Raw genomic sequence first — 12,211 nt, forward strand, 5'->3', positions numbered from 1 at the left:
GAGGCTAGACGGATAGATATACCACCCAAAGTGCCCTAAGCAGGCAAAGAATGCTGAACACACAAAAAAAATTAAAAAATCGGAAAATGTCACATTGGAAATCCTTTATAGCCGAGCAACAGAGGGCCAGTGATAGAAACCATGCCTGGCCAATCTACTCACAAACGGTTGCGCATGTGGTCGGGTAGGTTGCCCCCCTGCATCTCGATGTCCCCATCTTCATCTGCAAACCTGGCCCTGTTGCCCCCATCTCGCCGACCTGAAAAAGGACAAAAGAAGCAATTAGTTGGCCACACAATCCGCAGACACAGACACCTGCAAGTGTGTGCTAAGTGAATAATGGACACATATGTTCACTGCCACAGGTGCACTTTCAGTCACAATTGTACCCGACCAGGATCAAATTTCTCTATTGTGATTGGCTCCGTTGTGCAAGCCGTGGAAAGTAGCGAATTGTGATCGAGGAATTCAAATCCGCTTGGGCATGATTGTTATCGAAAGGGCTTGGCGTGACTGGAGTCCGATCTTCACATTCCTCAAGCGAATCAATGACCTCACAAACTGTGGCAACAACTTGGCGAGACTTATACAATGAATCATTACAGCAAAAAGTGCCTCCCATTCAATTCAAGAAGGAGCAAGAGCTTGCAAATGTTGCGAGGTTTTACTCTGAAAGACCTAATGTAGCGAGAAGACAGCAAAAGTTAGGGTGTGACACAAGGGTGCCACTACTATTGATACGGTGCAAGAGAAAATCTACAAAAAAAAAAAAAAAAAACATTTTATAGCAGCTGCTTGTGTGTCTCAAATCTGAAAGGGGGCACCACAGAAGAGCACTCCAGAGAATCTTTTGCCCCCTGGAGCTCATGTTAACAGGCACCTAAATATAGTGGTACAGTACACAAATTCCTTCTCTTTTGTATTTTACCTGTCCCAATGCAAGTCACTGCAGCTGGAATTCAATCCTGCAAGCTCGCATTTAGCAGTGTAATGCTGCAAGCAATACACCTGGTAACACAAAATTTCCTTTTTACTTTATTTCCTTCGAGACCCTCTTCGGGGTATAACGTATAACGTAAGCTTACACTCGGACTGAAAGCATCTAGAACTACACTCTGTTTCATACATCAGGTGCAACGCTGTGGAAGCTACACAAGTAGTCCGCCCTCCACATTTTATCACTCTGCGCGTTCCGTCTATGTTTCGCTGCGCGCCAGCGGCGTTTGCTCGCACGAGCATGCACGTGAGGCTGCCGCAACGGACTGCAAATAAAAAACAAAAAATCAAATTGATATAAAAAACATACTAGCAGCCGAATGAGAACATGGTTTGTTTGTTTCGAAGGGTAAATTCTTGCTTTCATTCAGAACTGACCTTATATAAAGAACATTTTCACAAAAATCGGTCAAAAGACACCGAACTGTTTCTAAGTGCGAACGCAGCCACTGCAAGGTATCTTCAGCCTCCACAGCGTTACACCTGATGCATGAAACGAGTATAATGTCATGCCACTGCAAGGTATCTTCAGCCTCCAGAGCGTTGCATGTATGAAATGGAGTATAATGTCATGCTTTCCCTACTAAGCAAACACTGAGGGCACTCAAAAAGTGCCTCACCGCAGGTTCTGGTTAATTACTCTGTTGCAGACACCAAGTGCACTCTTTACAGCTTTCCTTCCCACAGCTTTGCAAAGGTTCAATAGAACATCAAATGCGAAAACGGGGGCCCAAATGCCAATCAAACAAGTCAGGAGCAGCTGTAAGATGATCCAATCATAAAAATGAGAACCGTTGCAAGCAGTATCACTGAGAGCTGCACCTGTGTCAGAGCAACTTGTGCCAGTTCGTGATGCTACAGATCAGAAAAAGAACATAATTGATTGACATGTGCATTCTTTTTCTTCTATGCTTGCAAAGCTGTCACATTTGGGAGAACGATTCTGACATCTTGGTGAGGGCTAGTTGGCTCATCTTCAGAACTATACTCAAAGAAAATTTGTGTTTCTGTGTGTCCTTGCATCAGTCCTGCTGTTTGAGTATAATTCTGGTGCTAACACAGACACCACAGCCAGAGGAAAATTTTAACAGTTAACACTCCCAACCAAATTCATTCACAGACATAACCGTGTCAGTGAGGCTGGTCAACCAGTGTTGCAACAGCTCAGAAACAGAACAAAACTGACTGACATTAGTTTTGTATTTTTGCTTCTCAACCTACACCTGCAAAGCCATCAGAAATCAGAACAGTGATACTGATACAGGAACAACCAAAGGAAAAGTCTAACAGCTGCTCCCTCAACCAGTTTCACTTGCCGCACTTGTTTATGAGAAAATTGGCAATCGACGATGTGAAAGCTCAGAAACAAAAATTGACCGACATGTGGTTATCTCCTTTCTCAACTTACGCTTACAAAGTTGTCTTACTGTCAGGTCAGCATTACTGACACAGACGATACGACCGAAGAAAAAGGTTTAGGCAGCAACTCACTCAACAAAACAATGTAGCTGTGTTCAGAATAAATTGGCTGTTGATTCGCTTGCAGCGGTCGACCGCGCCTGGCACGGACGGAGTTTCAGGCGACGTGTCGTGCCAGTCACCATGGTAACATTTCAGGCGGCGTCCAAAGAGCATCGGCATGTCGATATGAACGTGAGGGTGTGAAAAAAACGCGGGAGTAAAAAATCGCGGTTGAACGCTTACCGTAGCCAGGTTGTCCACCTGATGCGCCACCGAACTTTGGGCGGTTGTAACGCTTGAGGATAGGAGCACCAAACCCGCCTCTGTTGCCCATCCTGCCTCCGCCACGCTGACCACCACGTCCACGGTTGCCTCCGCGGTCTCCAGCACGGTCGTCATGTCCTGGGAAAGACGGCCGTTCGTTCAATGTGGTCAAGGCCAAACAAAAACGCACACGAAAAATCCAGCCAGCAAACGGCCAGACATGTCTTGGTCTAAAAGACGGCTAGAAAACAAACGTTGTTTTATTACACGCCGATTTGGAGCTCGATGCGGTCAGCCTATCCAGTCTCACTAAACGATAACGCCGTTTCTTGTTAACTGCTAACTTTGAGGTAATCGTAGACAGATCTATGATTTATTCACTAAGTAGTACATTGTCGATGGCAAGATTACCGCTCCACTATGCCAATTTAAGGCAACCTGAGGGCAACCAGCAACGTTTCCTTCGACCTCATCCACACCTTGCGCAATTCGATAACGTGGTCGCATGCATGCACGATTTCATCGCACACGCAGCAACAAACACCTTCCACAACCACTCGAAATCATGCCAACAGCTTTCAGGCGAATCATGCTGCCTGATTTCCGCCACGAGCATCGGAAATCTAAAAGCTAGTGCTGTGCAAATAGTGAATGCAGCGCGCGAAGGAAAACAGCGGATAGCAGCTCCGTGCGAAGTCTAAGCCTAATTATCTTACCGTAAAAACCTTGGTTGCGGGATCCTCTCGACGACATAGCAAAGCACGGATGTCCACAATATCAATATCGGATTCAATATGAAGTTTTGCACTGGCTGAAGAAATAAATAAAAAGAAAATGCACAAAGTTTTCACGGACTCTCCAATCGCGTGACTAACACACCGTCGGCAAGAGTCAGCAGTGGTGCGCAGGCGCAGTGGGGGAGAAGGAGCAGAAGGAGTAAACGAGAAACGACTTGTGAGTTGTCTTTCGAATTGGCTTCTAGCTTGCTGTGAAAGCGAAACCGAAACAAGTGATGTCTAAAAGGTGGCGATCAACAGAGATTTGCATATTTCGCTTATAATCTTAGGGGAAAAAAATGAGTTGTGCTTATAAATGTTCTCTTTTTGCTCAGATTTCGCATAATAAGTGCATTTTATGGTCCAGATTGTTCACTGAGCACTTGAAACAGTTTCTTGCCTGTCTCTCAAGGGGTCCCTGAAACGGTTCGGACAAATTTTATAGACGCGTAGGGTACAGCTACAGTAAATCATTCGCATTACAATTTGTGCGCAGCGTGTCGTATTAGGAAAAAAAAATGCAAGGTGTGCTTCCCTCGGATCCATCAAAATTAATCACGAAGACCATCTGTATTGATGACAATATGTGGAAGACAACAAAACTGAGGAAAGGGCCTTGCCCAATCCATCTGAAGAACCCAAACAAACATTGTAATTGCGACAGATGCTTCACAATGTGAAGAAAAATCAGGTGTAGGAATATTTTCCCCGATTCTCGATTGGACATTTTCTCTTCGGCTGCCAGATTTCATACCGATCTTTTTAGCCGAATTCATGGCCGTGGTGCTGGCATTACGCAAATTAGGACCATCAATTACGTCAGCCGTGGTAGTCACTGATTCGTTATCATTGTGCTCATCCCTTACTGATTCTCGTGATTCTCGCGCGATGAGGACGTTTCAATCATTGGTACCTGGGTACTTGAGAAGCGTGCGTTTGATTTGGGTGCCTGGCCATAAAGGGCTAATTATAAATGAAATTGCAGACTCTCTAGCCAAGGCATGGATAAGTGGCCCGATTCTCCCTTACTGCCCTTTGACTGCTCATGTTACTGCTGCTAGACTGCTCATGTTACTGCTGCTAGGCTCCGCAATTACTAACTCTGTGGATTACCGACACCTCTTATACCCTTGGCACAGAGATGTTTGCTGAACACGGAAAATTGAAGTGTCCATCACGAGGCTGCGCTGCCGTATACCTGCGTTGAACTTCTAGCTCCACAGGTCTGGTCGGGTCCCCTCACGATTATGCTCATTCTGTGGCGAAGCGGAGACAATAGACCATTTCTTGTTGTCTTGCAGGCGTTTTTCTATTATAAGAAAACGACTACTCGAAATCCCGCTTCGCACTATTACTCTAAATTTATCAGTTCCTGTGATCCTATATCTTTTGGAGCATCCATTATCGGGTTCAGACACAGAAATGTTTGCTTGGCAATCCAAAATTACTTAATCGAAACCAATCGATTTCCATGTTAGACTGATCGCTCTCCCTCCCCACCATAGCTTTCTTTTATTTCTTATCTATTATTATTTTTTTCTTCGTAGCCGGTTTTCTTCTGATTATTTCTTTTTTCTCCAAACACAAAACGTTTACTTTTAAACTCCAATGCTCAAATTGGCAACTCCCTTGTTATTATTATTATTATTTAAGCACCTAGTTGAACCAGCCGATTCATGGCCAATCCCCCACTGTGGTTATGTGCCACAGCCACTCAGGACAACAACAACAACCCAGTCCGCCCGCCAGAAGGAAAGTGTGGAGGAAGTCCCGTGGTATTTGTCTGCTTTATATCAGCAAGATTCTTTAATCTACGGTAGCACCCATGGCGCTTTTGTTAAGGTCAGGATGTTATGGCGGTGGTTGCTCTTGCGCGTGCTGCTCCGTAAGTCTGGTACCGTGGCAAAGGTGTACCGTTAAGCCACGCGGTACCGCAACTGCAATGACTAGCCCAAAGCGTCTCAATCCTTATAAGTTTCTCTAGCGCGTCCCTCAAGGCGTTAGTACCGTAGAGGTAACGAAAGTTTTCGCTGAAAAGTTTTCGTGGAATGGGGGCTATGTGAAGTGCAAGACTTTACTGGCGGGAAGGACGACATCTTCCTGAAAACGCACGCGGTGGCTGAGCGGTTCCCATCCGATGCTGTCGCCGATCGTGATTCGGACACTTCAGTTCGAGTATCGAGGGACCCGATCAAAGGTCGTCCGAGTGTTCGGGTACTCCGCCTAGCACCAAGACATTGAACTATCGAAAGCGCTACGCAAATATGGCCATATCCTCAGTGTGACACGCGACAGCGTTCCCAGGTTTCCTTTCGTGACCACCGACATCCTCCGCGTGAAAATCGAAATGCGGTGCCAAACGTTTTGTAGATGATAGCCAACACAGTATACCGCGTGAATTTGAAGGCGCTGTGCGAGTGTGCTGGCGCTGCGGCTACGAAGACCGTGCGGTCAGCAAGTGCCAGAGAGGCACGTTGGCTGCCGTGGAGACGCGGGATCTTGACGGAGACAAAGAAAACTTTGGCCTGGCCTGATTACTGGGAGTCAATACGCGCCGTGTTCGCCACCACTTTCGGCAGCACAGGCAGATGACAAAATCACTGAAGAAAAAAGGGAAGCTGGAGGAAAATTTGGGCAGTCAACAGAGACACCCTCTAACAGTGATCAGTAGGCAACAGAAGAAGGTGCTCAAGAACAGAGAGAAGTTGCTACCCCAAGGGTGGGCTCGTCAGCACAAAAAACGCTGGGTCCACAGAGCCCGAAGGGTGCGGTCAAAAGAAAAACGCAGGTCTAAAAAGAAAAGCCCCACTGCCGTCCCCAATAAGGAAGGAATGCGGGGTTATTCAGACGATGAAATCCCCAGGTGCAATTTTCGAGTGGTAAGCCACAACACAAGCGCCAAGTACTCGCAAGTAGATCTGACGAATGTATAGTAACAGAAGGCGAGCCAGAGAGCGTCAAATCGATCTACGTGTACACTGCGAGTCTTGCCACCCGAGTAAATGTGACTGTTCCGGACGACCCCTACTCGTCATCTAGCGATGCTGTGCCCTCTGTTGTTGCCTCTTCACAATAGGAAGGCTGCGTTTAACTTTTTCTCTTTAAGCGTGCCTCCCCCCCGCCCCCCTGCCCCCGTCGTTCCAAGATTGCTATTAGCTTCTCTCAGTTAAATTAGATTAAATTAAATTAAATTCGGGGGTGGCACGGGCCGAAACCACGACTTGGTTACGAAGCATGCCGTAGTGGGAATTCCGGGTTAATTTTGATCACCTAATGCACAGTACGCGGGCGCTTTTGCCGTTCTCCTCCATCGAAATGCGGCCGCAGCGCGCCTAGGATTTGACCCCGCGACTTCGTCCTCAGCAGCGCAACACCATGGCCGCCAAGCCAACAGGGCGGGTCTTCTCTCAGCGGAACGAAAGTAATTGACACGCCAGGAGAAAGATGACATCCTGGCGCTTTAAGAAACTTACTTTCACTAGATCGATCAGATGAGGGAATTCGATTTAACTTTTGGCACTAAACGTTGCTCCAATTTTGGAATTGGTGGCTTTGGTTCAGCTGGCGTGATAATTGTTTTTCTTCGCCATTTGGACCTTAGAATACTTCGCTATGGAGGGGACAATGCAGGTCGCATTTTAAGCTCTAATTTAGATAACTGTATAAGAATAATTAGAGTTTCCTGAAAACGCGGTCAAAGAGAACATTTTCAGGCGTTGAAACATTACCTCGTAGGACCAGCTAAGGTCATTGCAGTCTCTTAGGTGATTAGCTCGAGCGCTAATAGAATAGATTACCGCATATGCTGAAGGGGAGCATATACGGTAAATATAAGTGCGGTCTATGCGCTCGGCAAAGCAACGCCCCCTGTAGATGTGGCTTTGAGCGAAGCAGAGAAGGAAAAAAGGAGACGACGCGTCGCGGAGGAGGAGGGTAGGCGGAGGCGCGCTTGGTTCACCTCCTCTGGCAGTTGCTGCGGGTTCTGTGTGCGCTATGGACGTACCGGGTTCGTCTCGTTATCGAGAGGCCGAGCGACAAGCGAAAAGGACGGAGCAGCGACGCAAGCGGCGGCAGGCCGAGCGCGATTCGACAGACCTCGAAGTCGTCGCCAAGCGCCGGACACGAGCTGAACTAGCCCGGCAAAAGGCGCGGTCTTGCCGTGCCCTGGAGGCTCCCGAGGAACGTGCTAGGCGGCTTGCCACAACGCAAACATTCTACGCGCAAATGCACAAAAAGGGAACAGCACCCATACGCTTGCGCGTGGCCCGCGTTCGCAACGTGAAACATCACTGTAACTTCTTTTCTATACCTGGCCCAGAGTAGTGGGTGCAGTGGCGCATGCGCTGTTCAGTTGAAGGGCGTGTCCTCAGACGCCGTGTGTGTACAGTAGAAGTAGAGGGCGCTACCGTGAAGCTCCGTATTTCCCTTCGGTTTGATCGACTGACTCCGCTGATGCGTGCATGGCAGCGATAGCTATACGGTGTAAAGCCCTACGGAGATGTTTCCAACGCCCCGTCGCCGCGTCCTCTTTGTCAGCTGCTGCAGCTTGGCGATGCAGACGTAATCTTTGTGCGCACCCCGGGGTCCTGCGCTTTGCAAGGCACTGACTTCTCAGCTGCAGTCCAGTCCAAATTGAATTCTGCGGCCGCACGAGCACTCCCCTGTCACGTCACCGCGTGCACTTGATCCCCCGCTCTTTGTAGCGTATTTTGAGAACGTGGCTCGCATGACTATGTCAATGAGTCATGGTACCGCCGGATTTGTTACAATACTGAGTGCGCCTCAGGTTCCACCTGAGATGGCCGACCGTCTTTGTGCACGGCTGTCAGCTGATGAGGTGAAGGCGGCATTATCTTCCATGAAGCGTGGGGCCCCTGCTGCTGGCCGGACTGTTTGCCCTGTGAGTTTTACTCTTAACCGTTTGAGAACATATTGGTGCCGCTTCCGCCTTTGTTTTGTTTTTGTTATTGCCGCTGCTTTGAGAGCTTTGATTTCGCGGTTAGTGTCCGCGACGGCCGCAGTACTAATACCCAAGCATGACCCGTTATCAGCTCGATCGTCCAGAAGAATGGAGGCCAATCACGCTTCTCAGACTTGACAACAAAACCTTTATACAGCTGTTTTCATACGGCGCTTGGGATGACTGGCGCCTTCCGTATATAGGACATCATCAGCACGTCATCATGTCCCTCGCGGAGAAATACATAGTCTCTCGTTTGTTACGCGTGGCATATAATGACGTACACGCTGCGCTAATCGCGTGGTCTTTTGATTTCACTATATAGATCAAGAAAAAAAAAGCGTTCGATCGCCTTGAGCATATATAGCTACACATCTTGTGCACTGACAGTATTTGTTTCTTTCCGTCAAATTTCGTCGAGTTTCTCAGAAATGCCCATAGAAATATCCGAAGTACAGTGTTTCTTGATGGACGTAAAATGTACCATTTTCCATTAACCATCAAAGGTGTCCTCTATTTCCAGTCCCCTTCTAGAGCTCATCCTTGAACCATTTCTGTGCTCACTACTGAGAGACCTTCATTTACTTGCGAGGCCTCCCACTACCTGGCGGCGATGTTGTGAAGGCGACAGCATTGGCCGATGACATCACGTTGTATCTCGGGAAAGAAGGCAGCTTATCCCGTAACCTTCGTTTTCTTTTTCTGCATGGGGGGGGGGGTAAACATTTAATGTAGAACCAGCACTTTATAATGGCCGGGCCTAAGCCTCCCATGAGGGGACGTCGAGGGCTTGCCTCGCCGCCGCCTCACGGGCGTGCTGGGTCGTCCAGGTTTGGTCATCGAGGGCGGAGCTCCGCAGAGCCTCATGCAACCTCGACGAGAGGGTCGTGGTGTTAATATGTGAGCACTGTGCTAGACACTCCCATAGCATATGCGGAAGCGTAGCCGGGTGAATGCCACAGCACCGGCTGTTGGGGGTAGTGTTAACGTGTGCGAATATATATATTCACCAACCTCCTCCACCTTATAAGGTGGAGAAGGGTGGGTGAAGGGTACGTGTTTGTTCGTAGCAGACGCAGGGTGGTAGCCTGCGCCCGGCTGAACTTGGTATGAGGTGGGGGGAAGGTTCGGCGACTGAGGTAAAAGGTCCTAACGAGATCGTTATATGTGGTCAGATTGTCCCTGGTGTCCAACTCGCCTCCAGTGACTTTGGCGTGGTTGACTAGGCCTCGCGCAGTGGAGCGGGGGACCTCGTTGAGATTGGGGAGGTGTGGGTGGACAGGGCCCGCATGGGCCGGGATCCATGTCAGGGAGATCATGCTGTCTTTAGAGTGTGGTGCCTGGCAGAGGATTCGAAGAGCTTGGGGAGAAATACGGCCTTTGCTGAAGTTAGTGACGGATGAGCGAGAGTCACACACGATTGTGTGACAGGTGGGATCTAGAGTGGCCAGGGCGATGACCACTTCTTCAGCCGTCTCGGCAGTGGTGGTAGTGACGCTGGAGGTGTGGTGTAGGACTCCATCGTGTGTGGCATGATCACGGTAACATTTCAGGTGATGAGCTATTTTTTTCAAAATGCCAGTATTTGTTCATTGGTTCCCCACATACACGCCCAAATCAGTTTCTGCATCTTGAAAACAGTGGTTATATTCGTATTTCAGGCCACGGGTAGTATGACGTAAAACCATTGCAATCTGTTTTTATTCAAAATCGGCCCTCTGTGATAGGTCAAACTGGCTCGGGCTCTGCCCATATGGGTGTGGCGCCCGCCCCTACATGGGCTGGACCCGAACCATTCTGACCTATCACGCAGGTGTAATGGCGGATTTGGAATAAAAACAGATTGGCATACTTTTACGCTATGCCGGCCCTATAGGTTTTACCTATCATGACACACCAGAATCTGCGTGACTTTCAATTCTTGAGGATGTAAGACGATATAGTGAGGATGTGCAAGAGTATTATTTACCCCTGTTAGAGACAAGGTGCTGAACACAGTCTGTATTTTATACTTAGCACAGTCCTCAGCGTGAGCACCGGAACCGGCTGCACAAACGTACCGCACACAGTCCGTGTGTGGTACACGCTTGTCATCTCGTACGGCCACCATTGCGTGTCAACCAGCCATCTACTCTGGTCGGGAGCACCAGAGGAGATGTCATCGAACCAAAGATTTCGACGAGTCACTCCTAAATCCTTAAAGGACCTATTACGTGACACTTTTCTTTTTTCAAATCTCGCACGCTTCCTTTACAGCCCGGGCAAATTAAAACAAAAGAAGAGAACATAGCAGATGTCCTTATGCAAATAAATTATTTGGACACTTCTCAATAGGGTTCTACAATTCTTCTCGACTGAAGATTTTGCGTTGAGAGTAATACTTTAAGAGGTGGTTAATTAATTATTAATAATTAAATATCTATGCTCACAGTAAAAAAAAAATACCTTGAGTTGCTCAAGAGGACATAAAACAACGCTAATTTGGTTGCATTGTTGAAGCGCACTCCCGGATTATTTCTATATAAGGCTGGGCACGAGTGAGCTGGAACGCCCTGTATGACGCACTATTTTTGGGTTGCGAATGCTCGCATTGAGAGAATACAGCTACCCATCTTAGCGTTGTCTCTTATGTATGTTATGAACACCCTTATAGCCCTTGACAACCTAATCATGTTGCAGATATTATACCGCTGTCCAACTCGAAATGAATTTGTAGAGACGCGCAAACAAGCTTAGTAAGTTCAACGTAAGTTAATTAAATTACGGGATTTAACATGCCAAAACCGCGATCTGATTATCAGGGACGTCGGGGTGGGGGGAACTCCGTTTTAATTTTGACCGCCTGAAGTTCTTTAACACGCACCTAATGTACGGTAGACTGGCGCTCTTTTTTCTTTTTGCATTTCGACGCCATCGAAATGCGGCCGCCGTGGCCGGGATTTGAACCCACCACCTCGCGCTTAACAGCGCAACGCCAAAGCAGCTCAAGTTGAACTTACCTCTGTGCCGAAATACATACGGTGAAATTATACTCAAACTTTGTGGCACTCTTGTATGGAATGAAATTCCCAAACATATGAACTTGTGTAAGGATCCTAGCGTTATTTTGGCGTTTTAGTAAGGATTAAGCGTTATCTATTAGACCTCCAGAAAAAAAATACTGGGAGGAAAAACTGAGGAGTTATTTAACGGAAATAAAAAATTACTGCTTTCACTTATATAGTGAAGATCTTGAGTATTTCAGTTCGGGTGTGAAACTTAAGTTAATGTTTTCCTCACGTGTTGTCCAAATATGATCATGTATAATACTTGACCTGTATGCGGCTTGCCTGTATTCCAACTTTGCCATAGGCCCTCTACTAGCCTTGTGGCTATGATTACCGACACTTGTATGTTCCGATTTGGTGCAGAAGAGAAGCGATATATAGTAAATAATCTAAAGAAATTATAAAACCAAGCCGATTTGACGTTCAAGCGTTTCTGTGACTTGCAGACGCCCGCGCAGACGTCCGCTTTTCAGCATCGGCCTCTCTCACGAACCATTTTCAAAGCGCGGAGGCACAGAAGGAACCTCGTGCAGTCCGGTTTCGTGGGCGGAGCTTGTTCTGAATTCAGAGGTTATCACTGAGTACATATACAGATCCCGCTACGACCATGGCTTTTCAGACTGACGAGTGGCTCATAACAACGTGACCCCTTGCATTACCGCACGTATACTTACAGTTCAGTCGCAGACGCACTTCCGACGGCTTAT

The 12,211-nt window shown here is 47.6% G+C and overlaps 1 protein-coding gene across 1 annotated transcript in view; it reads right to left on the reverse strand.

Moving 5' to 3' along the window:
* The window catches only part of LOC142588159 (nuclear RNA export factor 1-like), a 40,409-nt gene extending 36,782 nt beyond the window's left edge, over window positions 1-3,627 (reverse strand). The window contains exons 1-3 of the mRNA XM_075699659.1: window positions 3,438-3,627; window positions 2,701-2,859; window positions 163-259 (exon numbers count right to left, since the gene is read on the reverse strand). Coding sequence (XP_075555774.1) covers window positions 163-259; window positions 2,701-2,859; window positions 3,438-3,474 — 293 coding nt within the window. The 5' untranslated portion in view covers window positions 3,475-3,627. The remainder of the gene's footprint in view (window positions 1-162; window positions 260-2,700; window positions 2,860-3,437) is intronic.
* Between the last annotated feature and the right edge of the window lie 8,584 nt (window positions 3,628-12,211).

This window comes from Dermacentor variabilis, chromosome 7, assembly GCF_050947875.1.
Source record: "Dermacentor variabilis isolate Ectoservices chromosome 7, ASM5094787v1, whole genome shotgun sequence".
Taxonomy (NCBI): Eukaryota; Metazoa; Arthropoda; class Arachnida; order Ixodida; family Ixodidae; genus Dermacentor; species Dermacentor variabilis.